The sequence below is a fragment of the Rhea pennata genome, chromosome 12 (genome assembly GCF_028389875.1).
Source record: "Rhea pennata isolate bPtePen1 chromosome 12, bPtePen1.pri, whole genome shotgun sequence".
Taxonomy (NCBI): Eukaryota; Metazoa; Chordata; class Aves; order Rheiformes; family Rheidae; genus Rhea; species Rhea pennata.
The window spans coordinates 2,347,592-2,375,229 of NC_084674.1; the positions used below are offsets into that span (position 1 = coordinate 2,347,592).

At 37.9% G+C, this 27,638-nt stretch overlaps 1 protein-coding gene across 1 annotated transcript in view; it reads right to left on the reverse strand.

The window, feature by feature from the left end:
* The window catches only part of ITPR1 (inositol 1,4,5-trisphosphate receptor type 1), a 188,199-nt gene that overhangs the window by 139,699 nt on the left and 20,862 nt on the right, over positions 1–27,638 (reverse strand). Inside the window, exon 4 of the mRNA XM_062585659.1 lies at positions 24,811–24,881. Within this exon, the coding sequence (XP_062441643.1) occupies positions 24,811–24,881 (71 nt within the window). The remainder of the gene's footprint in view (positions 1–24,810; positions 24,882–27,638) is intronic.

Below are 27,638 nucleotides of genomic sequence, written 5' to 3' on the forward strand. Positions count from 1 at the left end.
TTGGCATATCTCCTAAAGCAATCTATTCCAGCACTCAAGTATTTCTATGCCTAACCTATTTACTCATGCAATTTAAGCCCATTATTTCTTTCCCTCTCCTTAGGGTATGTAGAACAGAATTTCTTCCCTTCCCAGTCATCTACATAATTACAGACTTCTACATCCCAGTCCCACAACTACTGCAGCACAAGACTAATCAACCTTGTTTCTGATCACTGTTCTTCTCTGGATTTTCTCTAGTAGACTTACATTTTTCTTGAACTATGAAGCATAAAACTAAACAAGATAGCCTTCCTGAGCCTCTGCCAGTGAGTAAAACTGGAAAAATTACTAAGCCTTTTAGGCAATGTTTCTCTCTCACTCTTTTTTTTTTTTAATAAATTCCAAGAAAGAAACTGCATTTTAATAATGGCACAGCATTGACTCCTCCTATTCAAATTGCAAATCCTGTAATTCCTAAATCCTTTCCTACAGAAGTGCTGCCTAAGCCTACTGTTCTCCACCCTGTATTCAGTTAATAAAGCACAGTCTTTGCCATATGTCTCCACTGAACTGCAATGCCATTTTCTTCCCCATAGAGCTCATGGAAGACCACCAACTGTGAAAAATGCAATTACCACTAGCACGGCAGCAGACAGCCAGTGCTACACTGACAGTAGGACACAACATCCAGAAAGGTGCTTAGATTTCCAGTAAAACTGTTAACATAAATGGACCTGAGCAGCACAATTTGAGAGAGCATAGCAAAGTAAAGAAAATAAAAATGTAAAACACGGGGGGACATGGCTTAATTATAGGGAACAATATCCTGGAGTTGAATGGAGCAAAGTCATGCTGCCAAGCAGCACTGTGCTCACACAGAATAATACCGCTGTCTCCATTCATTTTCTCAATCCAAAACTTTCCCTCATTCCTTTCTGTTCCTATCCTTGGCTTGAGCCTTTCACCTCACTTACTGAGGCCCTCTCCCTCTTATTTTAAACAGTCACCACCCCTTTGGCAGGGGACCACAGATGCTCTTGCTGCCTATCAAACAGCGCTGCTCATCCTGCCCAGATCTGCTCAGCCAGTGCATGCTGCTCCCCATCTTGAGGCAGAGAGCTCAAGACACCAACAAATCAAGCAACTAATTAAAATTTGGGCGAGTCCTCTGTAATGTAGTCTTAGCACCAAAGGGTGTACTGTGTCATTTTAAAAAGCAGAATTTATATTGAAAAGCTGTGAACGCAAGGGCTGCCAGATATTGCCTCTGCCCAGATCAGCTGCATCAGCACGCTCATGCCTTACAGCTGAGAATCAAACGCTCCAAGCACTTGTAAAACCTGCAGTATTCCAGTTCCACAGCACTGAAGAGTTAAGCCATGCCACACTGCTCCTGAAACACAATCTACTGCTGTAGAGACCAAAAATGAAAGTGGAAAATAGTCCCTAAACCAGTAAAGCAGCCCCTTCCAGGAACAGCTCAAGAGCACTCCTTTACCAAATAAGGCAAGTGAAAGCTCAAAGCCAAAGAAGCAAACCCACATTGTATTAGGAAGTCAGACAGCTGGATAATAGAAACGCAAATGCGCCAGTTACACTAAACCGGATTGCAAATGGGAAGAACAAATGTTCAGAAACCATGAACGGAAGCAGAGACTGCCAGCAGAGGCCTGAAGGCATTTATCCCAGCCTGCAGGAGCCTACATTACATTTTTATTGGATTTTTTTTTTTAAATTTAAATACAATCCAATACCATCATTCTAAATGGGCAACAGAATCACCACAGATTATGCTTGGAAAGAGAGGCTGATGGGGTGCTTGGCACTTCAGTTCAGTGAGCCTATAAAGTTAAAAAAAAAACAAAACAAAACAGAAAGTCTGAAAAAAAATGACCAAATCCTGCTGTATGAAACTGTCTACATGCTACTGAATAATGACAAGTATTAATGTAGAGTTACTGAAGAAAATATTGTTCATTTCTCAACTTCAAAAAAAAAAAAAAAAAAAAGACTAAGCTGCTTTTACCCCCCTCCCCAATTTTTAGTATTGCATATCCCAATTATCTCAGCCTCCTCCACTACTTCATTTCCCTCCAGAAAGACAGGCTTACAACCTGCTTTGATCATCTATCTCCAAGGGATGTTTGATATAGGCTCAAAACATATGCCTTCTGCAGAAATAAATACTCTGTATTAATTTAATATCTATTTTTCAATGCACATGGCAGCTTCTCAGACCCTTAAGCTTATTGCAACAGATGATGTCCCTGGAGAATGGATTCTAACAGCTTGCGATAGTAACACCCAGATCGCATGCAAAAATCAAAGAGCTAAAACATATGAGTAAAGGAAAACATCAGTTCACTTCTGTACCTTATCTGTCCAACTATTACGCAGAACTACAGGTACTTTTGGGTACCACGATGTGGCATGGCAATGTTGCCTTATTTCCTTCAACCTCTGAGACAAAAGGAACCAAAAAACACCATTACACTAACACTATGGTGAGAACATGCAGGTACTAGACTGAGTGGTTTTTGTACCACCCTGCCACTGCGAGGCTGAAGGGGATTCTCTCTGCGCTATGCTCAGGTGCTCCACTTCTGCAAGGCTTTGCTCTTCAGCTCCCTGCCAGAGTCCCACTATGCCTGCAGTCAGCAAGGACGCACCTACCTGCGCATGCAGCTCTGAGCACTGCCAACTTCTTAAGCCAATTTGTCCTCAAAAACACAATATTTACCAGTCATCAAATTTCAAGGCCTGTTATTTGTTGTCTTCTCACAGAGTGAGTGAATCAACAGATCCATTTATTTCAATCCCCTCTTCTGCCAGCTGCAGAGAGATGAAGAAATCTGCACATTAATGTGACATTTGACACAGCTGGGAGGTCTTCACAGCAATGCATAATTGACAGAAGACTGATTAGAACTTTACCTAGCTATCACTACCATTTAGACAAGGTTTTTTCCTTAATACTGTTTTAAATCAAAACGTGCTTTTCCAAGTTTTAATCACTCCTTGGGATGCAACTGTAGTGAAGCCTAAAGACCATAACAACAAAATTTCAAGGTATTTGCATCACCAAGGGAAGGACCACAAAAGACTCTGCCTCATCATTTGAGCTTCAAGGCATGACCATTGTATTACAGGGACATCGTACACACTCCCCTACCTGTACTTGTTTCTTAAGAGTCTTGAGAAAATACATTTAATCAAGCTGTTTCATGCTAAATCCCTTTCGAAAATTCCCCTTTCCATCAAGAACAAGAACTAGGCATTTTCTACATTTAAGTCATCTTTCAGCTGACATAATGAGAACATATCAATCAGTGCAGACAAAAACTGGATTCCAAAGTGATTGATGGGCTGGCGAGAGCTATTAATTAATGCCAGCTGCCTCACTATCTGAGCCCATCTTACAATCATATCAACAGAGTTAGCAAAGATGGTCATCTTGGATCATGAATACTATCTTTGAAAGTAATCTCCAAAAAGTAATATTCTTAATAGTTCATAGAAATGAGCTGAAGTCATCTTTTTACACTGTCTGCTCCTTTATCTCTCTCTCTCTTTTTTTTTAAACTTATCATTTGTAACAATTGTATTATAACTATTTCCTTGTAGATTTTGTCACGTTGTTCAGTCTCTACTTCCAGATCTACATCTAGTTTATCCCATTCTTTCAGATTAATTTTCTTTTTCTACACAAGATTGTGGCATTCAGAAAGAGCAGAGGCAACTGAAACCAAGCAGGTTACATCCAATAGAGATGATGCTATTGACTTCCAACTGTTATTCCGCAGAATATAGAAAACAGCAGTGCAGATGGATGAAATCTTTTGGCCAGGAATGCCAGGAGAGTCTGAGCTGACAACTCACTGTAAAGAAGGCAATCCCCCCCCCAAACATGCTCAGGGGTTCACAGGCAGCACCTCACACTGCAACTTGCATAGACACGATAGAGTATTTTTAAAAGTTATTGTTGCCCTCTCCCACTTCCTGGTAAATTTAACAAAGTTCACAAGAACTACATCAACAGTGACATTTGAACAGTATCATTTCACCCATTATTGTGCCAGTTGCTGTTTTCAACCACTAAAAAATGGCTTTTGGCACCAATAGCTAATAGAAAAGTAAATGCCACCATCTGATGCCAGCTCTCCTACTGAGAAGGTCTGAAACAATGCTTTCTAGATTTATGACTTCAGAAGAAAGTCTCAGTAATAAGAGTTAGCATTTCACTGTTGTACTCATTTGTAGACCCCCTTGGATTATTTTTACCCATGATAATTTTAGCATGTTTTGGGGGAAACAAGTACAACAGTCTTCTGAATCAAGAAATAACTATCACGCTATTAAACTAGACATGGGTTAAGGAAGATGGAAGTTAAAATATTGCAAGTATTCTTGATACTAAAGATGCTCAAAAACTAGACTCCTCCGGAGAATGAGAAATAAAGGCTATTTCTGCAAATCATAAATGAAACAGACACTGATGCCATCCAAAGGCTTTATCACAGAAATTGCTAGCTATATTGATTAAATATCTGAACTTTATCCAAAGATAATTGAAGTAGTTAGAGCCAATTCTCCCCTCAAAACACAAGAGAATATATATGTTATGTGCTGAAACAGAAAACTAAGTGAGAGAAAGGTCAGTAAGTTACTTATCTATCGTTAAATGTGCAGAATTCCCATATGCTTTTAGATCTGGATGAGTGTTTGGGACTTTCCTCACCAACTCTCAATTTTAGTAAGTCACTCAAAATATGGATAAAGAAGTTAGTAGAAACACTGGCTTAAATTCATTTTCCTGCCATGCATCTAGTTTTTTTTTTTAAATGAATTTCAAGATACTAAGCATGTTGCTTTCCTGCCCTTTGAAAACACTCAAAAAGCCTGCTACTTTTCCATTCAAAGACATGAGCTGCACATGAAAAATATCCAGACACAAATCCTTCTTCTTTTTTTTTTTTTTTTAATCATTAAAGATCAGAGCACTAACGATATTAAACTAAATGAAGGTCTTTTTAAAGAAAGAGGGGTTGTGAGACTTAACCAAAAGATACTTGTCAGTATAAACTCACATGAAGTGAATTACTTTTCTGTGATCTTTCACTGTCAAAGGAAGAGAGGACTGGGAAAGACCTTACGAGGCCGTGAGCTCCTTTGCACCCTCCAGCAGTGTGGCAAGAGAGGAGCACCTCCACACTGGGGTTTTCGGCCCTTGGACCAGGCAGTGGGTGACAAGTAGCCTACTGAAGGCAGCAAGAGTTCTGCACCCTCCTTAGGGCCACACCAAGAGGACAGATGTGCATAAACCCACCACCCACAAACCCTCAGATCTCATGACGGAGAACAATTGCTTAATTCTCTTCAAAAAAAAATTAAAGTCCTTTCACATATGGGAGGAACTCCCACCTCTCAGTCTTATCTTCAGTCATATTTTCCAGTGTGATTTCTTGTGAATATCCAGTTTGCCTCTCTCTCTCTCTCTCTTAAAATGCACAGAGGCCAAAGATGATAATTTTCATCAGAGAAGCCCACATCTCAGAGCAATGTGGAATACTTACTTCCCTTGTGATGCATACAGCGCTTCTTTTAATAAGTTCCTGAACGAGATCACTTCCACCCTAGTCAGATGCTGTTGCAGCTGTGTGGCACTGCTGACTATCACAGCCTGTGATCCAGCAGAACATCTCAGGTCCTGCTCTGCAGTATTGCGGCATGTCAGCTCTCCCTCTTTTCCTACCTGTGCATTTGATTTCCTGTTTTCTCCCACACACTTGTCTTTCTCACATTCCTTCAGGTTAGGAAAACAACATCAAGAACGTAAAGATAAACTTTTACTTCTGATCCTGTCCCCAAAGTACTTGCAAACAGCTTTGCATCATGCACAACTAAAGTATTTTTCAATATTATTTAGTCATTAAAAAAAATGTTTCAACAGGCATTTCTCATTTAATGTCCACTGTGGTATTTTGTCATCACCTCTGTTTTATATTTTGAATCTCACTAGGATGTTATAACAAACCATTTTGAGTTTACAGTTTCCACATCAGGAACTTTAGTCAGTTATGGTATAAAACAGAAGAACTGCTTGCCTCACATTAGAAACTCAGTGTCAGTTGTTCATCACAGCAAATGCAACCCATTGCCAAAAAGACTAAAATGTTGAAGAATGACTAAATCTCTCAAACACATCTCTTATGAGATTATATGAAGTATAAAAAAGCATTTTTTTCCAGTTACTCTACATTTGCCAAACTTCCTATACTCAAAAAAGTATTTCTTTTTTTGTTCAAAACTGCTTGGCATACCATGCTTGACTGCAGGCAATGGAACTAGAGTGCCTCATTTCCCCATTCACATTAATTCTGATTAAAGCTCTGAATCTCAATCTGTATTAGCAGAAACGCTTTTGATTGCTGAAGCCATTTTAAGGTATGATTAACATATAACACAAGAAGTTCTGCCTGAATATCTGAATTTCTTCCCTGTGAGAGTGACGGAGACGGGACCAGGTTGCCCAGAGAGGTTGTGGAGTCTCCTTCTCTGGAGATACTCAAAATCCACCTGGATGCAACCCTGTCTAACATGCTCTAGGTGACCCTGCTTGAACAGGGAGGTTGGACTAGATCTCCAGAGGTCCCTTCCAACCTCAACCATTTTGTGACCACATTTTTCAAAGGAAATATCAAGACTGAATGTGTAATGGTAGGTCATAGCACATGACTTGCCAGAGTAAGAACAGATTGAGAATTTTTCCATGCCATCCCTGAACTTGCACTTCTACAAACCTTACCAAATATTATGCTATTTTCATGCATATTATCTACAATTCTTTACAATAACATTTTTTGAAAATTGTCATCAGATGGCCCACACATCCAGACAACCTATGTTTGGGGACACAAATGATTACTGACATCAGAAAGTTTTTAGTCTTCACTTAAGAGCAGCTATAGAAATATTAAGTAACTTCATAAACCCTAACCTTATTGTAGAGAACAGGTTTTTCTTGTCAAACATCTCCATGCAGTACTTTTATTAACAATACCCTATATTATATAGTAGTATATAATATATATATATATATAAAATAATACACTATATACTATACTAATACATCCAAATAACTGCCAAGTGGAAAGCCTTAAGCCATATGCTTGTTACATATACAAATCAATTTATTTTTATGTGAAAAATATTTAAATGAAGACAGCTGACATATCCACCGTGCCATGAAAATGTAGGATTAGCATGGATCTTTCAGTTCCACAACAGAACACCCTTTTCCTCCTATTGAAATCTGATTAAATATCTATCTCCACTGGTCAAGATGCAAACAATCCCCATTTTGTCAGGTCTAGTAGACTTTTCACAAATCACTGGAAAATTATAACAAATTGGATCTAAATGATTACAACACTTCATTTGACAGAGATACCAAGCACAAAGAACATCACACTGTCTCATCTTTCCTGCTTATCGTATCCAGAATTTCTGTCCCCCTTCCTAATGCCGCGAGCAGTTGAGGAAGACTGCATTGTACTCAGTCATCCTGATGGCTGACCACTCCACCCCATTTATAAAAGATAACAGGCACAGAAGCAATCAGAAGAGATCATGCAATTCTGATAGTGATGCCTAGAATAATTTCCACCACTCTGTCCTCCACTCCTCTGCTGTCAATTTGTTGCTCTGCAGGAATCTGATCAACCAAAAAATGCTTCCAAAGCTATGTTAAATCTTAGCTTCAAATAACAGATATACCCAAGCTGTATGGAAACTGCAGACCATAGCAACACCTGACTTAAGTTCATGAAAAGTGACAAAAATATTTACATAGAGGCAAAGCAGCTGGCCAGATCAAATATATTCCAAGTAAAGGTGTTTTAATTATCAGCAAGTTTATTAGGCTGGCTAACCTAAAAATTTCCAATGCAATGTGTAAAGAGTAATGAAATTGTACTGCATATGCTTTATGGGCCACGTCATTAAGAAAGTAGTACTTGTGGAAGCAATATGTAAGGCTGTATGAGATTGCCAAGGCACTGTTGGCTGAAAACAAAGATCCGTGAGCTCCACCGTGAATGCTCGGTTCTGTGACCTCTTCTCTACCAAGCAATGCAGAAAAGGGATTGGCACCCCTGTTTTCCTCTTAGGAGATCCATCCCGTCGTAAGATGCCTTCAAAGCTCTTCCATAACAAATGCACACAACTTCTTACTGCAAGAAGTTCCTAGCAGACTTCATGCATTTCTTTCCCATTATCCTCCTCCAGCCTTTCTCCCAGCATGGTCCTAAAGCAGCTGGTTCCTGCCTACTCCCACCCCACGCTCTCCCTCCATGGCAACACTTCTATGTACCAACAGGCAAACACAGAGAAAATGAATAAGATTATTTCGATGTCTCCTGTTCTAGCACTGAAATGACATTAGTAATACAGGATCATTGCAAAGTAACATGTCTACTTCAGCAATTAAGCCAGTTTTATCAAGAGATTAATTAGACTAACTCCATGTGAATCTAGAAAGCCCAACCTGAAAGCTGTTTGTGCCACAGACTCGTGAGTATATAAAAAAAAATCCACACAGGATATCACCTGATGAAACCCAATCTCAGACTAAAGAGGTTGTCCTGCAAGACTCCACCTCTAATAGAAGGGCTATTACAGATCTTACTTTTATTTGGTTTAATCACCACAAATGCACATTCACTATCACCCATTCCTCCTAGAACCCTCAAGCTTCTGTCCATCAAATAAAGATAAAAGGATATATTGCAGCTTTACCATGCTGCAGGATAGATATGTTTTTTGTTTTTTTTTTTCCTGTATAATCTACTGGGTTTTTTTTGTTTGTTTGTTTGTTTTTGGTATATGTTAGACAGGTTTTGCTCAAAAATTCCCTTTCATGCATCTGTAACTGTCTCTCACCAGGCCACCTAAGTCATTTGGCAAAACCCGTCTAGAACTAACTCTGTCCAAGCTACTAGCACTGTTCACAGACAAAGAGCTCGAGTCTGGGTAACACAACAAAGCCGGTCTTGTCCTCAAGAACATGGAACAAAGACACAGAAGAATTATCTGAGCCCACAACAGCAGAGATGAGATACTCAAACTGAGTGCTGATGCAAGGATGTTGATGGAATAATCCTAAAGGCACGGTATAACCAACACACAGATCTGAGGATGTCAAAGCACTGTAGGAGAAACTGTTCATTTCTTCAACTGAACTGATTCAGTCACAAAAAAAATCCAAAGGACTTGTTTTCAATTCTTCAGCAAAGATCAGAATAATCCAGCATTATGCTGCTACAAACATTAAGTGCACTGTTTCTGGAGCAGTCACTTTCAAGCAGGGGAAAAAAACAAAAACAAGACAAGCTTACCTTTTGCAGTTGGAAAAGAGTAAATATTTATAAATAAATATTTTTCTTTCTATTTATTAATATCAGGGTACTATGCCTCTACACATCTATAAAAATCTAAATATTTAAAATACATCTAAAATTAGCATAGAGCAAAAGTTACTTCCAATAAAGTATCCACCAATAGCAATCAACTTTGGAGGTGGAGAAAATACTAAGGCCTCCAACATGAACCCCACAATACCAGAACAGATATTCAAAGCAGCTGAGTCGCTGTGGTTTTTTGAAATCAGCTTTTAACTACGACTTGAGGGAAAGTACATTAACTGACAGGCACTTCAAAATCTCTGAAGTATAAAAAAGTTGTGTTTTTTTAAAAAATTATTGTGTTTTTATGTTTCAGGCTGCAACTCATTTTCCTGCCTTTTTTTTTTGTTTTTGTTTTTTGAGTACTTTGATGTCTAGTTCCCAGTGTTCAATTTTAATCCTTTATCAGCCGTAATTTAAACTCAGCACAAACATCACATTGCTCTTTAGAGCTGTTAACTGTTCATTAACTCAGTGTACAGACTCAAAAGTAGTTCTCAGCTAATTCTCTTAAATCTTTTGCACATGTTGGGAGCATAATCTTTAGCAATAGACTTGTGCTTTAATATATATAAACCTACAGACTTTTTTTTTTTTTTTTTTTTTTTAATACTCCTACAATTAACATGCTCTCCTGATTACCTCTATTTGTGGTTTTACAGCTAAGGTAGTAACCAGGGCCATTCAACCAATCAGCAGCCCCATTATGCTTAAAAAAAAAAAAAACTAGCAAACAAACCCAGGACATTTCTGCACAGAAAACACAATAAAGAACACAGAAAATGTAACCATTGGAAGTACGTAAAGGGAAAGCAAGGTACAATAAGATACAATTAATTCTGCATTACAGGCGGTCAGCTGCAGTCAATCCCTTCCCAGTTACGCATTTGAGGCAGGAGCAAACCTCAGCAAGGATCACAAAGATCCTCCTTATAGCAGAAATGTATGCAAGCCATTGGCTGTTAAAGGTTTAGCAGAGAAAGCTAAAACCATTTTCTGAAGACAAACTTCCCCCCTGAAAAATACCTGAAAACAGAACTACATTTTTCAGGTGATTTTCCATGAACTTCTCCAGTTCTCCCAAACCCTCTTGGGTTTGTACGCTACTTTTGATTGTCTGAATTTCAGAAAATAAAAACTTCAGTATCTTCATACTCCTTTTCAATGACATGTTCTTGGAAAAGTTACAAGAATGGAATATTCTCACCAGTTTTACTCTGAAGATTCAGTTATTCTTGCTCACCTGAAGAATGAGAATGCTGTATGCTTCACAGCTATTCTTTCAGAAGCATTTCCTCTCTCCCTGGGGTTATTCCCTCTCCCTCCATCCCTTCTACTTGCACACAAAACTGATGCTGGTTTGGGGCATACAGACAGAACTGAAAGTGAATTGTAACACCTTTCTGGAAACACACAGTCATGCCTGCAAACGCTTACCTCTGCTCCCATTTAAAACTATCGCACAATTCAATGCACCCCAAAACACTCTCCATTTCAGGCACAGCTTCCTCATGGGTCCCTATCAATCGGACTGCATCACAGTAGGCTTAGTCTTAAGGCATTTCTTAGATCATGTTCATGTTGACTGAAACGCAGTTTAGCCTCAACACAGCTGCAGGCTCAATCAAACATTTCATAGAAACAAAACACTAGTTACTCACATTTCTTCCTTCCATGGAAACACTTTATGGTGTTTCTCTGCTACCCTCAGGCCTTTGAGGTCCTCAAATTACTGCTCAGCACTGAGGATTGCGGAAAGCTACAGTGGTAACTATGGACTTTTCTAGGCAACTTTAGTTAAAGCACTAAAAATAAATATACCCTCTCACTGATAAACAATAGAAATTATGTCAGCTATTATCTTCAATTTCTTTTTACCTTAAGTGAAATACCAGTGGGTATTGATAACGCAATCTACTACATTTAAACATAAAGTCTACAATATATAGTGCATTTCCTTCTCTTGCAATTATATATATACACAAGAAAACTTGTAACAGGATGGGAAGAAGAATAAACTGTTAAATTCCAAAGAGTTCTCTGCAGGCAAATTCTGATCCAAAAGTGGAATTATCATCTGTCAAGCTGTTTAACATTTCAGGATTAATACTGTGGTGTACAATTTACAGTATAAATGAGTACAGCATATTGAACTAGGATAAAGTTGTCAATCTTCCCTATTTGGGGCCGAGTTGCTGTTTTGTACGAAAGGGACCCAAGCACTGAAGCTACCACCTCACGGATTATTTATCCCAAATCCTCAGAAAACACAAAAACTTTATGCACGTGACTGATAGCATATGGAAAAAATGTATATTTAGAATTAAATCCTGTAGATCATTTTTGAAGGCTTTTCCCCTCATTGTCATTCTTCATGACCAAGACCATCTGCCTGACAAGGAGTAGGAGAGAACAAATTCCTAAGAGAGCTTATTTTAACACTTGTCAGTGATAACTAAGAATTATCTTTAAAATATATATTGCCTTCAGATTTGACCCTCCCCCCCAGTCCCAAAGACATTAGCTTGTGGGGTGCTGTCACTCTGCTTTACAGTGTGCATTCTCCAGCAGAGAGAACTATTCTCATGTGTATTGCTCAGTATCGAGTATACTTGCCACATGTTGTTACCATACAGTTTCCATAGCCAGAAGCTCCTAAAGCAATCAGTGAAGATGGATTGTGTGTTTTTTGGAAATAAAATTGAGTTATTCTTGTAGTTGGGTACCTCAAGTCCTTATCAGCTTTCTAGTGTCACTTCGTTGTGATCATAAAGTGGGATAAGTTATTTGCGCATCAATCAATACTAAACTGTGCTCTTGAAAGACAGAGCTAAATAAGCCGAAAACTTAACTATTGCACTTCTGAGCAGAGCACTCAGTGGAATTACAAACAGAAATAATTTTTCTATTTAAAATCGATACAGCTCTCCAAAAAATTGTATGTATGCATGTGTGCAAAAAAACACCCGTACTTAATATTAAAGTCAAGACATGAACAGTAAGTCAAAGGTGACTGTATGCTTTTGACAGGAATATCTAACTAGGTTAAAAGAAAATTGCTGTAGTTAAGAAAGTCTTCTGTATCTGTGCTCAGAATATTCTTGACCCAGTGACAGTGCAAGCCCGCTACAGGGTTCCTGAACCTCTCTCTGAAGCCTTTGGTGACAATTAATCCAATTTCATACTGGACTGATGAAGCATTCATCAGATCAGTACTGCAACTTCTACTTTTTGAAGATGTTCTGAAAAATACTTGAACTAAGAATCCAGCTCAGGCTCCGAGTATTCCAGCATTCCCGAACATTCAGACTCCAACAGCTTACTGCAGAGGTTGCAGGGGGGAGGGGGCAAACATTTCCTCTTTCCACATAGATACTGGTTACATTCTAATAATACCAAGATTTATTCTTGTTTCTTCAAAAAATAAAACCCAGCTTTAACACATAATGAGCAGTTGTGGACTGGAATCCCTAACATAAACAAATCCTTCTTTCCTGAACCCCCATCCTGTTCTTACAGACCAGCGGGCTGACATCAGTCTGAAAGGCTGCTTCTTTGGGTTGTTTAAAGTTAACTGGTGAGATCATGTGCTGCTCTGAAGGCAGGGGGAGAAGAAAAGATTTTTGTAGATATAGCAAGGATTTTTTCCTTTTCAGGATGGCTGCTCCTTTATCCCAGTCTGTCACTTCCTCATGCCTACATGTTCTGTGTTTATTTTTCCCTTGCATAATTTTTAACCCCAACAAAAGAACCTACATTCACTAAATAAAAGGCCAAAGTGCTACCAGATTGTTTTTGTATAGTGAAGCTTTTTATGTCTTTGATGTAATCTGAACCAGAGATAATTTGTTCCAATTAAACTAGGAGAGAATCCTGTGAAAAATAGTAGTGTTTTCTAGAAGTGTCACTGTGTTTCTCTGCTGTCAACTGAGTTTGGAGAAGATTTTTTTATTCTTAAAATCTGATTGAAAGCTACAGAATGACTATTCAACAAAAACATAAGGAGTTATGTTTTCACTGAACTTCTGTGTATTATATAGTCAAAACAGATGATAAATGCCAACACTGAGAACTCTGTGCTGATTATTTTCACAAATTAGGTACAAAGGAAATGCTAATCCTAACATAAGAATCTCTTACCCGGCTGAATAAAAGTTGTTCATTAGAACAAAATTTTGTAAGAACGCTGCATTTACTGTCACTCGATCTGTAGTGGCTATTCTAGTATTTGAAATATTCACATGAGACATGCCAACCTTTGTGCTTTGACTTTCATAGCAAAGTAATAGTGTTTAATAGCAGCTAGGTAGCTCCAATTTCTTAACATCATTAGGCTGCATCTAGATCAGCTGCAGACACAGAGGAACAAATGGCTCCATTACCACTTAACAGCTTGGAGAAAACCTCTACCTGAGCTTCTGCAAATTACACCGAACACTGTTTTGTCCTTTGCTATGACCACAAAGTCAGAAGTGGCAAGTCAGTGCTTAAGAGACAATCTCCTACACATGTAAGATGTTATGTTCACACACAGTACCTTTTCTAGACAAGGAACACAAGAGTGCTTTATGTTGGGTGCATTTGTTAGAGGCCACAAAATGTTAATCCAGAATTACTATAGCTACCTACTCCAGCAAGTCAGTTCTGGAGAACAGGAAACAAACGGTTATTTTCTGTTTATTCCTAAAGAACTAGCAAATATTTTTTAAAACAGACTTTCCCTAACAACCAAGCAAATGGAAAAACAAATTCCTCTCTGGATTGCAAAAAATGTAATATAATTTTCAGAATCAAGAATCTTCACCAATAATTCACTTCCTGTTTCCTAGCATTTGGAGCAAAAATACCTTAAATTATACAGGAATGACAGGTATTTATACAGTCATGTCTCAAATCGCAAGAAGCTTGACAGATTAGCACTGGCACCTTGATCTCCACTCAGCTAGCAACACAAAGAACTTAGCTGGAGGTGCCAGTGACACAACAATAAATAACAAGAGAAACCATAGCCCTATACTTAGGTGTTGGCATATTAAATACTTCACCTTGAAAGATGAATCTGAAATGAAAAGTAAATCTGAAATTCTGAAATGACAAGCACGGGTTCCAATCTCCAGTAGCAATGTGGCAGTGAAGGAATAGGAATTGTCATAGATGGCTCACTGAAGATAACTGGCAAGGTTCAACTTTCATAACACTGCATTTTTATGGCTAGCTATGCTGGCAGCCTCACCATTTTTCTTCTGACTACTCTCAAACAAACTAAAGTACTTACAGGATTTACTTCCCCAAGCTTACAGCTGAGGATATACCAGAGCTTTTAGTTAAGACTCTTGGCCAGTGAAGAGCAGACTACGCAGAGAACAAGAAGTGAAATAATTTAACTTCTCAGTTGAGGCTGGGTTCCTCTTTCACAAATTGCTTCCCTGGGGCACTTGGACATAGTACCTGTAAGACATTCTTGTTATGAAATGCTTTGCATTTAGGATTAAAAAAAAAAACAAGTGCATCTCTCTCATGTCTACTTAAGCAAGCAACTTAGTTCAAAAATATTTTTGAACTGTTTTTGAACTGTAGGTCCTTCCAAAATACAAAGCCTTAATTTTTAGGTAAAACAATCAAGCCTTAGTCTACCTTCTACTGCTACTACAAGCAGCACAGAAGTTAACTCTATCCTAAAAGCAACATAGAACTAAGATCCCACAAAAGAGACTTTCTGAAGAGTTAGACATAGTTGAGATCCTCATGGGTGTTACCCTCAAACATCGTATTTTTCTTCTCCCTCAGAAAAATGCCTGATGATCACATCTCAGGTCAAGAAGTAAATCAAGTCCAGTTCCATTAAAAGTGTAAAGCTGAAAAAAATCTGAGAATATTGTCCTTGCCGTCTATCAAAATAAAGCTGTATGAATTCCTGAAGTCTACTGTGGAAGACAGCTGGACTTGCAAGGCAGGCAGACAAACCTTGAAGTGTACACATGCTAATCCAAATTTGTATCAGACATGAGTGTACACATCACAACTTTTAGTGATTGTGCACAGTTTCAGGAATCATAAGCCACAAGTCAGAAAAGCAAAACTAAGAGTTGAGAGGAACTATCTGACAGCTCAGCCATGCAAGACACTGATCACTCAAGATGAAGAACATTTTTCAGAAAGAAACTGGTGTTTTTGGTCATTGAAGTGCACAGACTACACATTTGTGCTTCCACACATCCACGACAGTACCAAAGTTAAGAACTGGCTAAGCAAATTATGGTTACTTTTAACTAAATATAGGCACTCTTAATCTTTTAGAATAGTCCACAAGAATGATCAACTTCAACTGCAGCACTGTCTGAAGAGGTGACGTTTCAGTAGTAATTCACTTGGACTGACACAGAAATAGCAAAACCTACCACCAAATTGATAAGCATTATTTAGAGTAACCTCCTTGTCTAAATCCTTCCCCTGTGTATTCAGTATCCCTCGAGTACCATACAGTAAGATCATGCTGTTTGTCACTGCACAACATAGACAACCAGTCAGGAGGGAAAGTAGGGTAACACAGGTTCTACTCTCGGTACTGCCAACAAGACATTAACAAAGCTGTGTTTCACTGTCATGAGCCTGGCTGTACATCATGTTTGCAACGAAGTCAGCTTGGCTTTCTTAACTACAAGCTACTGCTCTCTCAAGACCTACACAGAGAAGAATTCAGCATGTTGGGGACTCCAGAAAACTAAGCAGGCAATGCAGTTTAACCAGGCAGAAATGCTGAGCAGGCTGAATGAGAACTTCGGGTTCAAACTTGTAAATGAATATAATACCGCTTACCCAGATTCAAGAAAAATTGCAGATTACATACTTTTCATATATTTATACCCAAGAAAGTAACCTGCATGTAAAAGAAACGCTCACAATTCATCTTAGTTCTCATGTTGCCAAGAAAGAGTCTTTTACTCCAGGTTACAGAGCTTTTACAAAAATCTCACCCAAGACTTGGCCAATTAGGCAAAGAATATGTACATAGAACATAAATGCCCTCTCAAATAAGGTGTTATAAACTGATGGCAATATTTTACAGGCAAGATATTACTGAATCTCTCTAAGTTTCTCAACACTTCGGACAATAGGTAAAAAGCTGGTTGAAGATGGATACAGTCTCATACATTGGAGACTGCTTCCCTTCCAACACCCACTAGAGTTTTTTCCACAAACTTGATAATGCCTTCATTCATCTGCTTCAGTATTCACATCCTTACATACAAATTAGACTCCTTCCTCTATAAAACACTCAGATTGTACTAACAAAAAAACACTACATGAGCTAGGTAATTTATTTTCAGTTCTTCTGGAAATAGTATATAAATTCCTAATATTGATGACAGTCACCTCCATTTTTTCAGTTTATAGGAACAGAGTCTGAAAGCTTTTAGAAAGAACAAAGTACATGGAGTGCATGGAAGAACACAACAGCTGAGCCACCCTAAATATTAAGCAAGCCACAAATTTTAATAAGTTTGCTATATTAAAATATATGCACCAATGTCACCCCACCCCCACAATTCATCAAGGCATTTCACTCCCTTGGGCTCTTGTGACTAAATATAATATTTCATTAAATATCCTGTTCATACTGGCTTATGTACTAGGGAACACACTAATTTTAGAAAACTGATTAGCTAGTTCTTTCTAACTGAATGTTATTGTAGCTAAGGTCAGATTTTGCACTGAAACTATGGCAACAAAACCACAGTATTCTTTTGTCTACAAGGTTGGGGCTAGGTTTATTAACAGTACCGTTCTACTTAACTGCTAAGCACTGCTTTTTGGCAATTCTTCCCTCAGTCCTACCTGAAATACCCTGAACTTTCCACTGGGAAAAAAGCTCAGATCTGTGAGAGCAGATAATAACAAACGAATATTTAACTTAGCACTTAACTTATTCCTTCATTTTTAATACACCATCACTAACTATATCAGCACATGTCCCATGTCTTCTTGCACAGTATACCTGGTAAGTAGAGAATTACTTCCCATATTTTTCAGACAGGCAAATGAAATAAAGAAATAAAAGCTCACACTAGTTCAATAAAGTCCTTCATTCTTAACTAAGAGACTGGATTTTTCTTCCGCCCCGCCCCGTTCTAGTTATGCATATTAACAGTCACTTCATATTTCAGAAGGGTTTTGCTCTACCTTCTCCTAGATGCAAAACATCAAAGATGAAAACACTTCAAAACCAGGGACTGTTAGACAGTTACTTGACCACAGCCCTGTAAGCACAGAGCACCATGCAAACTCAGCACAGGCTGTGAGAAGTGGCCAGGCCTCAAATCCCAGATGGACCAGTCTGCTCTCCTTGTTCAGTATCTACAATTTCTTAGGCTACTTTAAACAGACCATCTTCTAAGAAATCTATGCCATACAGACCTTTCCCATTTTGATCTTGGTATCCCATCTTTAGAATGAAGCAAAACCATGTTAAACCTTCATTTTAAAACCAATCACATTTATTCATTTATTATTGCAATCATTTATTCGCTGTTTCAGCAAAGTACATATACATTGAGCTGGAATGTGTTTAGTATGTCTTGGTGTTTCAGCGCACACCACCACCAAACAGACTGCAAACTTGTCTTGATCAATAGGCCTGTAACAAACAGTACTGCAGTAGACAGCAACTTAAAAAAAAAAACAGCCCACAGACCACTCTGCCATGACAATACTTTTCTCCCCATATTAAAAAACAAAAACAAAAAAACACCCACACTTTCCTTTTGCTACATCTAATCATCACTGTCAAAGCAAAGCAAGTTACTCTTGCGCATTAAAGCTACATACAGGACACAGCATCTACACAAGTGGGTGTATACCCTCTATTTCCTAGCTATGTGACTAGCTATGCCTATTAGCAAGTCATATAAAGTAATTACCATTCATGAGGCTGACACTACCACAAAACCTGTGGTTAAGAGATGTTTGTAAACATGGTATTCGTGATACCGCTACGAAGTCACCATGGGCAAGCAGAGAGAAAGCAGTGTGCATTACTGACCACCTCGCTTGAAAAGAAGGAACGAAGCTTGAGTGTGTTCATGCAGGTGGAGCACCAACACTTGATTAGTATTCCTTTCTCTCACAGAATTTTCCAAGCTTAGGCAGACATAAAGCACATATTCCTGTAGCCTGAAAATGCAACACTTCTGACTTGTCAGTTTTGTGAAGGATCTAAATACCACTGTGACAGTTGTCTCTAACATCTGCTTGTATGTAGGATGCAGTGGGCTAAGGATTCACATTTTAGAGATGTAGCACACAGGAATTCTTGATCATATAAAGGGCACAAAATTCAAATGCATACTAGCAGTTGGAGGATTTCTCATGTAGTTCTATAAATATTTAGGACCAGGCTAAAAGGATTCCTCACTGAGGTAGAGAACATGTACTTTAGATATTATAACAATATCCTTCTGCAGGATGTAAAGATTTTTTTTTCCCCTGCAGAAAGTGACCAGTGATTCAAGTTATATAGATAGACACAAAATTATACCGCATTTATATTGTTTTCCTGTTCCAGAACTCTAATCCTAAAACTTCTTTTGATTTTACAGTAAATCATGACAGTAGTACTGTTTTTGAAAAGTGGCGAAGTATATTTTCTCCTATTTATGCCATGTGGCTCTTCAGAAAAAAAACACAAAAATATCAAGTAGATGTTTACTGCCATTATCCTACTTCAAACTTTAGATACTCAAGGAGTGCATTTTAGTATGATTTGGACATTTCAAAACTGAAAAGTAGTCATGTTTCTACCACAGCCTATTTACTTCTCTTCAAAATCACCATGCTGAGTAGCCTTGAACTTAGCACTCAAGCACTCAAAAGTTCTGCCTTAAAGAGGAATGCTACTGTTTTGCTTGTTAATACATGGTTATCAGAATAGAATTGGACAGATTCAGACTTAAGTTTAAATACTTCTGGGCAGCTCAACAATGAATATACCTAAACATTTCATCAGCATTACTAGTTAGTTCCATGTTCAAAGAGAAAAAAGAGGCTAAACTTCGCCATGCATCCCAGGCCTAACACCCCTCCTTTTCACACTGTCATCCCAGGAACGTGCCCTCAACCCTATGCAAAACACCAGCTCCAACTCATTTAACATATACAGAAAGTTATTCAGTTCAGCCTATTTCATATCAAAGTTTAAAAAGCAATCTGAACTGATGTAATTGCTTCCAGCAGAGTAGATTTGGAAAAGTACTCATATGTATATGAAAAGCAATATGATTTTAGGCTACACACTTACATGAAGCTGAACAGATGATCTGTAAAGGCTCGTACTGCTAAAAATTCTTCTGGACAAGTACAAGGCAATGGTACGGAATTACCTTACTACCCAGGTGCACTTTCATATTCAGCTAATATTTTTCCAAAACTAATAGGCAGATGAACCAGGATATTTGTATTTCTTTTATAATTCTGAAGCATTTGGAAAACAACTGCAGACTAAGTATATTACCCTTTAAATGAAAATTCCTTTAAACTCAGTTCTATAAATAAGGTTGCATTCTGCTCTGTCTAGAAAGCTAAATAGTCCAATACGCATGCAGTGTATCATCTAACTCTATAACCTGTATCAGTATGGCATACCTGACATGGTTTTCTTCACATTGACCAAAGCAGTAGGTTGTAAATTTCAGATTATTGAAGGCTAAGCTATGAAGAACAAAACATGTCTCAAAACACTTCCATTAAGGAGAAAGCATACTGACTTTCATCTGTGTTGAGCACACGGTGAATTTCAGAAGAATCCGTCAAAAGAATCAGCGTATATATATCTATATAGGTATACAGATAGATATACATACCTATATATATATACACACACACATTTACATATACATTTATTTATATGTATTATATATACACATATATATATAAATAAAAGTTTTTCTGTCCAGATTCAGGTCATTACTTCCATCAGACATGAACTTCTAGTTCAAAGACTCAGATGCTCAGCATTAGCCTTAGCATGACAGAACGCTTCATGCCAGCAATACTCCAAAAGAGCACACAGTATGGATTAGGATCAAAAGAACAAACAGAATTTGAACTACTCATCTTCTGCTTCACCATAAGGGTATTTTAAGTTTAGGAGATACGGGTTCATTCCTTGAACATCTTGCCAAAAAAAGTGTTGCCCAGCAACTACTAAAACAATGTTCTGGGAAGGAGGTGGCTGCTGGACAAGTTAACCCAGTAAAAGCCCTTTTTTCCATATGTATCATGGAGCTATTGCAAAGCTTTTGCATCGCTTGCAGGCAATCTGCATCCTGAACAAAGGAAAGTAAGGAATTTTCCCAAGAATACTGTCAGACTGACTGTTTTGGTGTAGTACTAGTTTCTCGCATTGAGCAAACATATTGGGCTTAGCACAGTGCTACGTTCCAACACATGAAAACAAATAAAAACCTATACAAAAGCACATACAAACTAATAGAGCATGGATACAACATGATACGCACAAAATTGGCAGCCATGAGTTCTGCTTCAGCTTTGCCACTACTGTTTTTTTTTTTTTTTAATTGCAAAAGAGCTATCTGTTTCTGCATATTTAAGTACAAACAATTTCTAATGAAACACTGTGGTGCTTTTAGCTTAGCTAGGTCAGTTACAGTTCATACTTTCCACATAAATCCGTGCATATTAAAAGAATGTTCATTTTTAGTCACATCAGTTTAGAATGTTCATTCAGATGCATACCCGTACTGAGAGACAGCAAATTTAGCTTCATAAAGTAAAACTTCTTTTTCTCATTCAAAACAGCACAGATAGAAAGACTGATGTAGTTCCTTGGTTTTCTTTTTTTGGAGATCTGTACAACTATTTTTTTTCCAGGAATCTCATCTGTACACAGTATATTCAGACAGGATAAGTAAAACACTGTTGACAAGAGTTTTCATTTCTAAACAGAAGTACCCTAGTGAACCTACTTTTAAGTCTCAAAATGTTTTTCAAGACAATTTGAGAGGGCTTTTGACTTAACTGAAGCTGAAAATATCAAGTGCCAGAACACCTTACTGTATATTAAAAAAAAGTCATATTTAAAGTGAATCCAGAAAGCCAGAGAAAAAAAAAACTACTCAAATCTCACAGTCCATAATCAGCATGCACCCTCAAATGAACTTCAAGCATTATCTGGTTCTGAGATGGAAAGGAGAGAAGAAAAGTAGAATTAGCCTTCACATCTGCAAGTGATTATACTAGAAAGCTACCCCAATGTTATTACACATATGTGAAATAGCTACTGAAAAACACATTCAGAGTAACTTGGAGCCAAGGAGCTGATGAATAGCTTTCATCAGAGTTCACAGAAATATTACTATTTTCTAACTCAAGCATTTCACATTTTTTCATTTAAAATGTCTTTTACTTAATTTGTCTCATTTATATTTTTACCCCCCCAAACCTTACCTGAACTCTATCTCATCTTACTCTAAGCCTTCTGCTGCATTTCCTCCTTTTCAGTGCTCCACCACCACCAGATTAATCTATCAGTCTTTTTCCACAACTTTGTCAACAAAAGAAGCCCTTGTGTCCTCAAGATACCTTCATATGTTTTCCTCCAAGGAAACTAAAAATATCTATCGCTCCCATCTCCAGCTCTAGTCAAGCCTCTGCAAATTATTCTATCCAACTCAGTTCATCCAGACACACATCCATATTCTGTCACTGACTTCTTCAGACAACTTTTACAAATTAAGCTTGAAGCAGCAACTTACTGGCATACAAAGCCACCTCCATTTAAGCTACCAAGCGCTTACTTTTCAAAATGCACTCCTCAGGCAGACACTATTTTCACGCTTCAAGCAGATTATCAGAATTTAGCGATGGTATGTGCTCATTGATAAGGTATCTCTATGAACAGTCTTTCATATGAGAGGGACTTTCTTCAGGCGGAAGAACAGTGCGCGTACACCAGCACTCACGCATAGCAGCTCTGGTATTTCAAGGGCCAAAAGTAGAATAAAAAAATATCACCCCATAGACCAGGGCCTTGCAGCACTGCTACATGCAACAGATTAAGTGTAGCCAAGGCAACAAGACTTTTTAAAAGCTGAAATAGCCATGGCTAAGAAAAAGAAGGATGGATTGATTTTGCTACTGGAAATTTAAGCTTTAGTTTCTTCCTGAATTTTCTCAGTCATTTATGCATATCTAAACAGTGGATCTGGCTTTTAGACATCTCCCCACCGCTTTGATTAAGCATAAAAACTAGACTTACATCTATTTTACATCCACCCATAGAAGTTATATCTGCTTACAGAAGATTATATTTCTTAAAAATATTACCCAAAGTGAGATGCTTTAGATTGACCAGGAAATCATGTGCGTTCAGTGTTTCTTTCAGGTGACTATAACAGACCTGTATCTGGAAAGCTTAAAGACTGCTTCATTTAAGAGAACATTCTCATAGATACATAAAAGAGGTTATAACACAGAAGGATTCTTCCAGTACAGTGCAAAGCTATCATAGAAGTAACTGACATTTGATTAATTTTGGTCCATGATTAATTTTGGTCCTGCTCTAGTCCAATCTTTGCAAGTTATCTCTCAAGTTACCAGTGCTACTGTTCTGCACCTATTAAACTTGAATCAAAAATCACGCTTCTTCTGAGGTCTTTTTCAGGCCTCAACCTGCTGTGAGAACAGCTCTACGCATCAAATCCTATCAGCTGCTATGGCTATGTGCTATGAAATCACTGAACAAGGTTGGTCACAACTAGAGAATTCATAGAATGCTAGAACATTTTCACGTCAGTGCCTTCCTCACTCTGCTAATGCATGACAGATATCTTGTGTGACTGATCCACTTTATCTGTGACACTGCCCAAAGCAGTAAGAACTAAATCCAAGCATGACAAAACTAAATATTGGGACTTCTCAATCACATTTGCTACATGCCTGCAGTTAGTTGCCGTAGATCCCAGAATTAAGTGGTAAGTGATTGGTTAAATGCACCTTAAGACGACTCTGTGATCCACTTGCAAGGAAGGCATTTTTGCAAGGCATCATTAAAACTTCAAATAAGATTGAAGAGATCTTCTAACTGTCACAGACTTCCTATGTCAATCTCTAGGTGAATTTTGTTCATAATTAAGAAGGGGGGATGTTTCACTTGTATCAGGACAAACTTAATTACTACTACTTCTGAACATATTTATTGTGGAAAACATTTTATCTTAGATTATACTTACAAAGCATGTGTATAAATAACAAATGCCTTTTAAGATTTTATGAGTTTTGCTACCATTCACCATTAAGCATAAACTTTAGTGAAGTTACTACAGAGGTTGAAAAAGTTCACACTACCCTTTTCTCCACATATAAATTATAAGTAACATGAGACCTTTTATAACATCTAACCACGGTGTTTCATGTCTCTTTGCCAACGTCTCTTTGTATCTCCAGTCCCTAAACTGTGCTAGTAAGATTGTCATTTTCTTGCTCTCTCTCCCTCTGATTTTCTTCCTTCGGCTGATTCTACCATTAAGGCAGTGTTCTAGTTCATGTAATAACAGCATTCTTCTTCTGGACAGCCTAACATTGAATGCTAAAACTTCCTCAGGATACCTCTTCAATATTTAAATGATAAGCTCTTTAACTTCCAGTAAAAAAGGGGAAAAGCCCACAAAGAACTGCTGGACTACAGCAGTATTTTACACAGAGGGTTTGACGTTGTCAGACATCTTTGGCACAGCTAAAAAACAAACATCAAAATAGCAAAGACCCCCAGTAGTATAGAAGACACATGATTTTAAGAGGCAATTACTTGCAATTATGATTAAATCTGAACAGAATTATGGTAACTCTGAGCTTCCAGGAAAGCAAACACAAAACTAAAGAAACAAGTTTTACCCAGCAAAAACAGATGAGATGAGCAGATGCTGCCATGCTAATGAGAAAAACATTAAAAAATAGATCAAGTTTTAAGAACACCTCGGCTGATCTACCTTTTGGGTAGAAGAGGCAGTCAACAGATGAACCTTATAAGGATGATGTGTTTGCATAGAGTTGAAATCTAGCCTCAGTCAGCAACTCTACCTTCACCCTCCTTGCAAAGTATACTTTTAAGTCTCACAACTCAATTCACGCAGACATACATACATTTTTTTTTGCTCATCTACCGATAGTAGTAAGTTTAAAAGTTGCCCTTTGTGAAAGATGACGACACATTAACATATTGTATAGAAAGCATCAAAGGCAAAAATAATTACATGTGACTGCACAAGATGAAGCAGTTCTTCCAACCAGAAACAAGATAAGCAGCCTTAAAAAAAAAAAAAAAAAAAAAAAAAAAAAAAAAAAAAAAACTTACCTCTGAACTTTTTTGGGGGGTTGTTAAGATCACCTGCTTCTGGCTGTACAACACACCGATCATCCACAAGGCTGCAAAGAAACGAGTAGTTGAAGTGAGGTTCTCTCCCTCTGCAATTGCTTACATCGTTGTTAGCAAAAACAAAGTGGTTTATTTGCAGTGTTTTATCTGATTGGCCACTTCAGCAGAAGACATTCCCCAGATGCCAACTTATGCCAAATCTTTCTAAAAAGCATGCAACTAATTTTTACTGTTGCCCACAGCTATGCTCCTGGATAGGTGGGACAATAAATAAGTCATTGCTCCCATTTACTGCATCTCCTTTATGCCCTCTCCTTGAGGTGCAGACAGAACAGCCCATATTCTAGTTATGTGAGAGACAGCCTTAGAACAAATATTGCCTCTTGGACAGATTTGAATAATGATGCAACTGTGTTTATATTAAAGAGTAGGAAATATGAAAATATGACAACTAGACAAACTGAACACTACTCTTGTGAACACTCAAGTATCAAAAAAAGGCAGAAACCTCAACTGCCACAATAGAAATTCACTCCCAAGGGAAAGGAAGGCATTAATACACCCCCTTGCTTACTGATCTTCAACACAAGAGAAGTCAAGACATCATACTAAACTCCTCCTGCTTTACCAGGAAGTGAATTGTGCAGCTGCAGCCAAGACATTCCAATAGGGAATTCTAGGAAGAAGCTTCTCTTGTGATTACACATGGGCAGAACACCCACAGAGTCAAGTCAAAGCCTGCAGAATAAAGCAAATAGCGAAGATGCACCTGTCACCACTGCCATGCCCTTATCACAGTTTGAATGAAAGCAGAATTGCATTTTCACCAAGCACTATTTCCAAATCATGAAAATAAACTGTAACCAAGTATCTTTAGTTCCTGATTTGATCATAAATTACTCAATTTGGCACCTTCAAACCAATCTGTCAAAGAGGCCTTCTACACAGAAGTAGAAAGTAAAACTCCAAAGTCTTAAAGAATTGAGATGTCCATTCTCATGCAGAATCAACTTGATTTGAAAGAGACTGAAACCTAGAATATGAGAGTTGTTCCTTGCAGAGGCTGGTTACATGCAGGGAGCATCTTGAGAGAACAATTATGGAAAATCATGAAGTGCGTAAAAGTTAAGTGATCCAGAGAGATTAAGTGGACTCAATAGTTCTATGCTTCTAAAATTTGCATATGCAAACATTCAGAGTAAGTTGCTTTTTCCCCATGGATTTTCCCCCTATTCACTATCTGTATGTGCTCCAACAAGAATGTTAATATTTGAGCTGACTGAAACACCTACTTCCAGTGAACAAAGGGCCAAAAAAAATGTTAAAAGTCAAATAGGTTACTCCAATAATCCCCCAGATAGTTTATCTCAGTGCAATATATCCCTCTCATCCTAAGATTAAAGTGGAAATAAAGAGGAACTTCCAAAATTAAGAAAATTATTTTATGGGGTGTGAAACATAGAAGAGGATATATTATATAGTAATCACAATGATTACTGAGCACTGAGTTTGGGAAACTGCAAGACTGAAGTCCCAATTAAGCAAGAGTCATATCATAGGAATATTAAATATGAATACTCTTCAAATATAGATCTACTTGGTTAGAACTTCATTAGAATGTATATTGGTGTCTTGTTTCTCAACCTTCATTAACCATATGAACAAGCCATTACACACTGTTATGACATGAGACTGTCAAAATTCCACATGGTATAGAGTACAATTACACTGAATCTTTCCTTTGCTTCTTTAATTTTCTCCAGGTCAAAAACTAAATTAAATACGGGACAAAACTAATTTGACTACAAAGGCTTATTAAGATGATAATGCATTTCATGTTTCACATAGCAATTGGGATTTCTGGCTTAAATCAGGCTCAGAAGATGTGTGGCCATTACATGACGTAGTTACCTTAAGGGAGTACTAACCAAATCAAAGAGAATACTGTTAACACTGAGGGATATTTAGACCTGCCATCAGAACATCTGATAAAGCCTAAAACATGTATGTGCCTAAACAAAAATGTATGTAAAAAAAAATGTTGTAGGGCCTACAACGTCTAAAAGGACTACCCATGGTGAAAAATATCTGCTCAGCAATGCCATAAAAAGCCACAGCCACTGCATACTCTTCATCATGCACTGTATGGGATTAAACACAACATAACAACTTTCTGCTTATTCTGGAATTATTTACTGCCAAACTTGCTTCAATACTAGGAAGAAAAAAAAATAGCCAAATATATATTGTTCAATTTGTTTTGCCAGTTTTCAGCAGATAGTATTTGGCCAGTTACACAACTGATTTAATACTGCAGAGTGTACATGTCATATTTGACGGGTAACCTGGGAAATTTGTCAAATACATTCGCCAAATACTATTCGACCAACCCTACTTACTATATCCCTTGCTTTTATCATACCTTCTTTCCCTTCTGGCAGCATCCCATATTTTCTTCTCTTTCCTATAATAGATCATGGTGCATCTTCAGTGTCTGCTTCCTCCTCTGCCCCCTTATTTTCCAGAATCCTAATAGCTAGAGGACTAAACCTACAAGTTAGTTCGGAGTAACTCAGATGAGATTTCAGCCCATTGTTTCCTGACGAGAGACTTACCAGGATGCTGTCTCTGAACCCTGCTTGAGAGCTCCATTTATCAGATGCATCTTGACAGTAGGCATCAAAAATATTTGCTGTCTCTGTACCCACCCTGAAGCCCTTATGGCTACTGGAAATGAGAAAGAGCATGTTGTGTGTGCCCACTCATGATTCAGTACTGAAGTACCACAGCAATGTGGCATACAAACT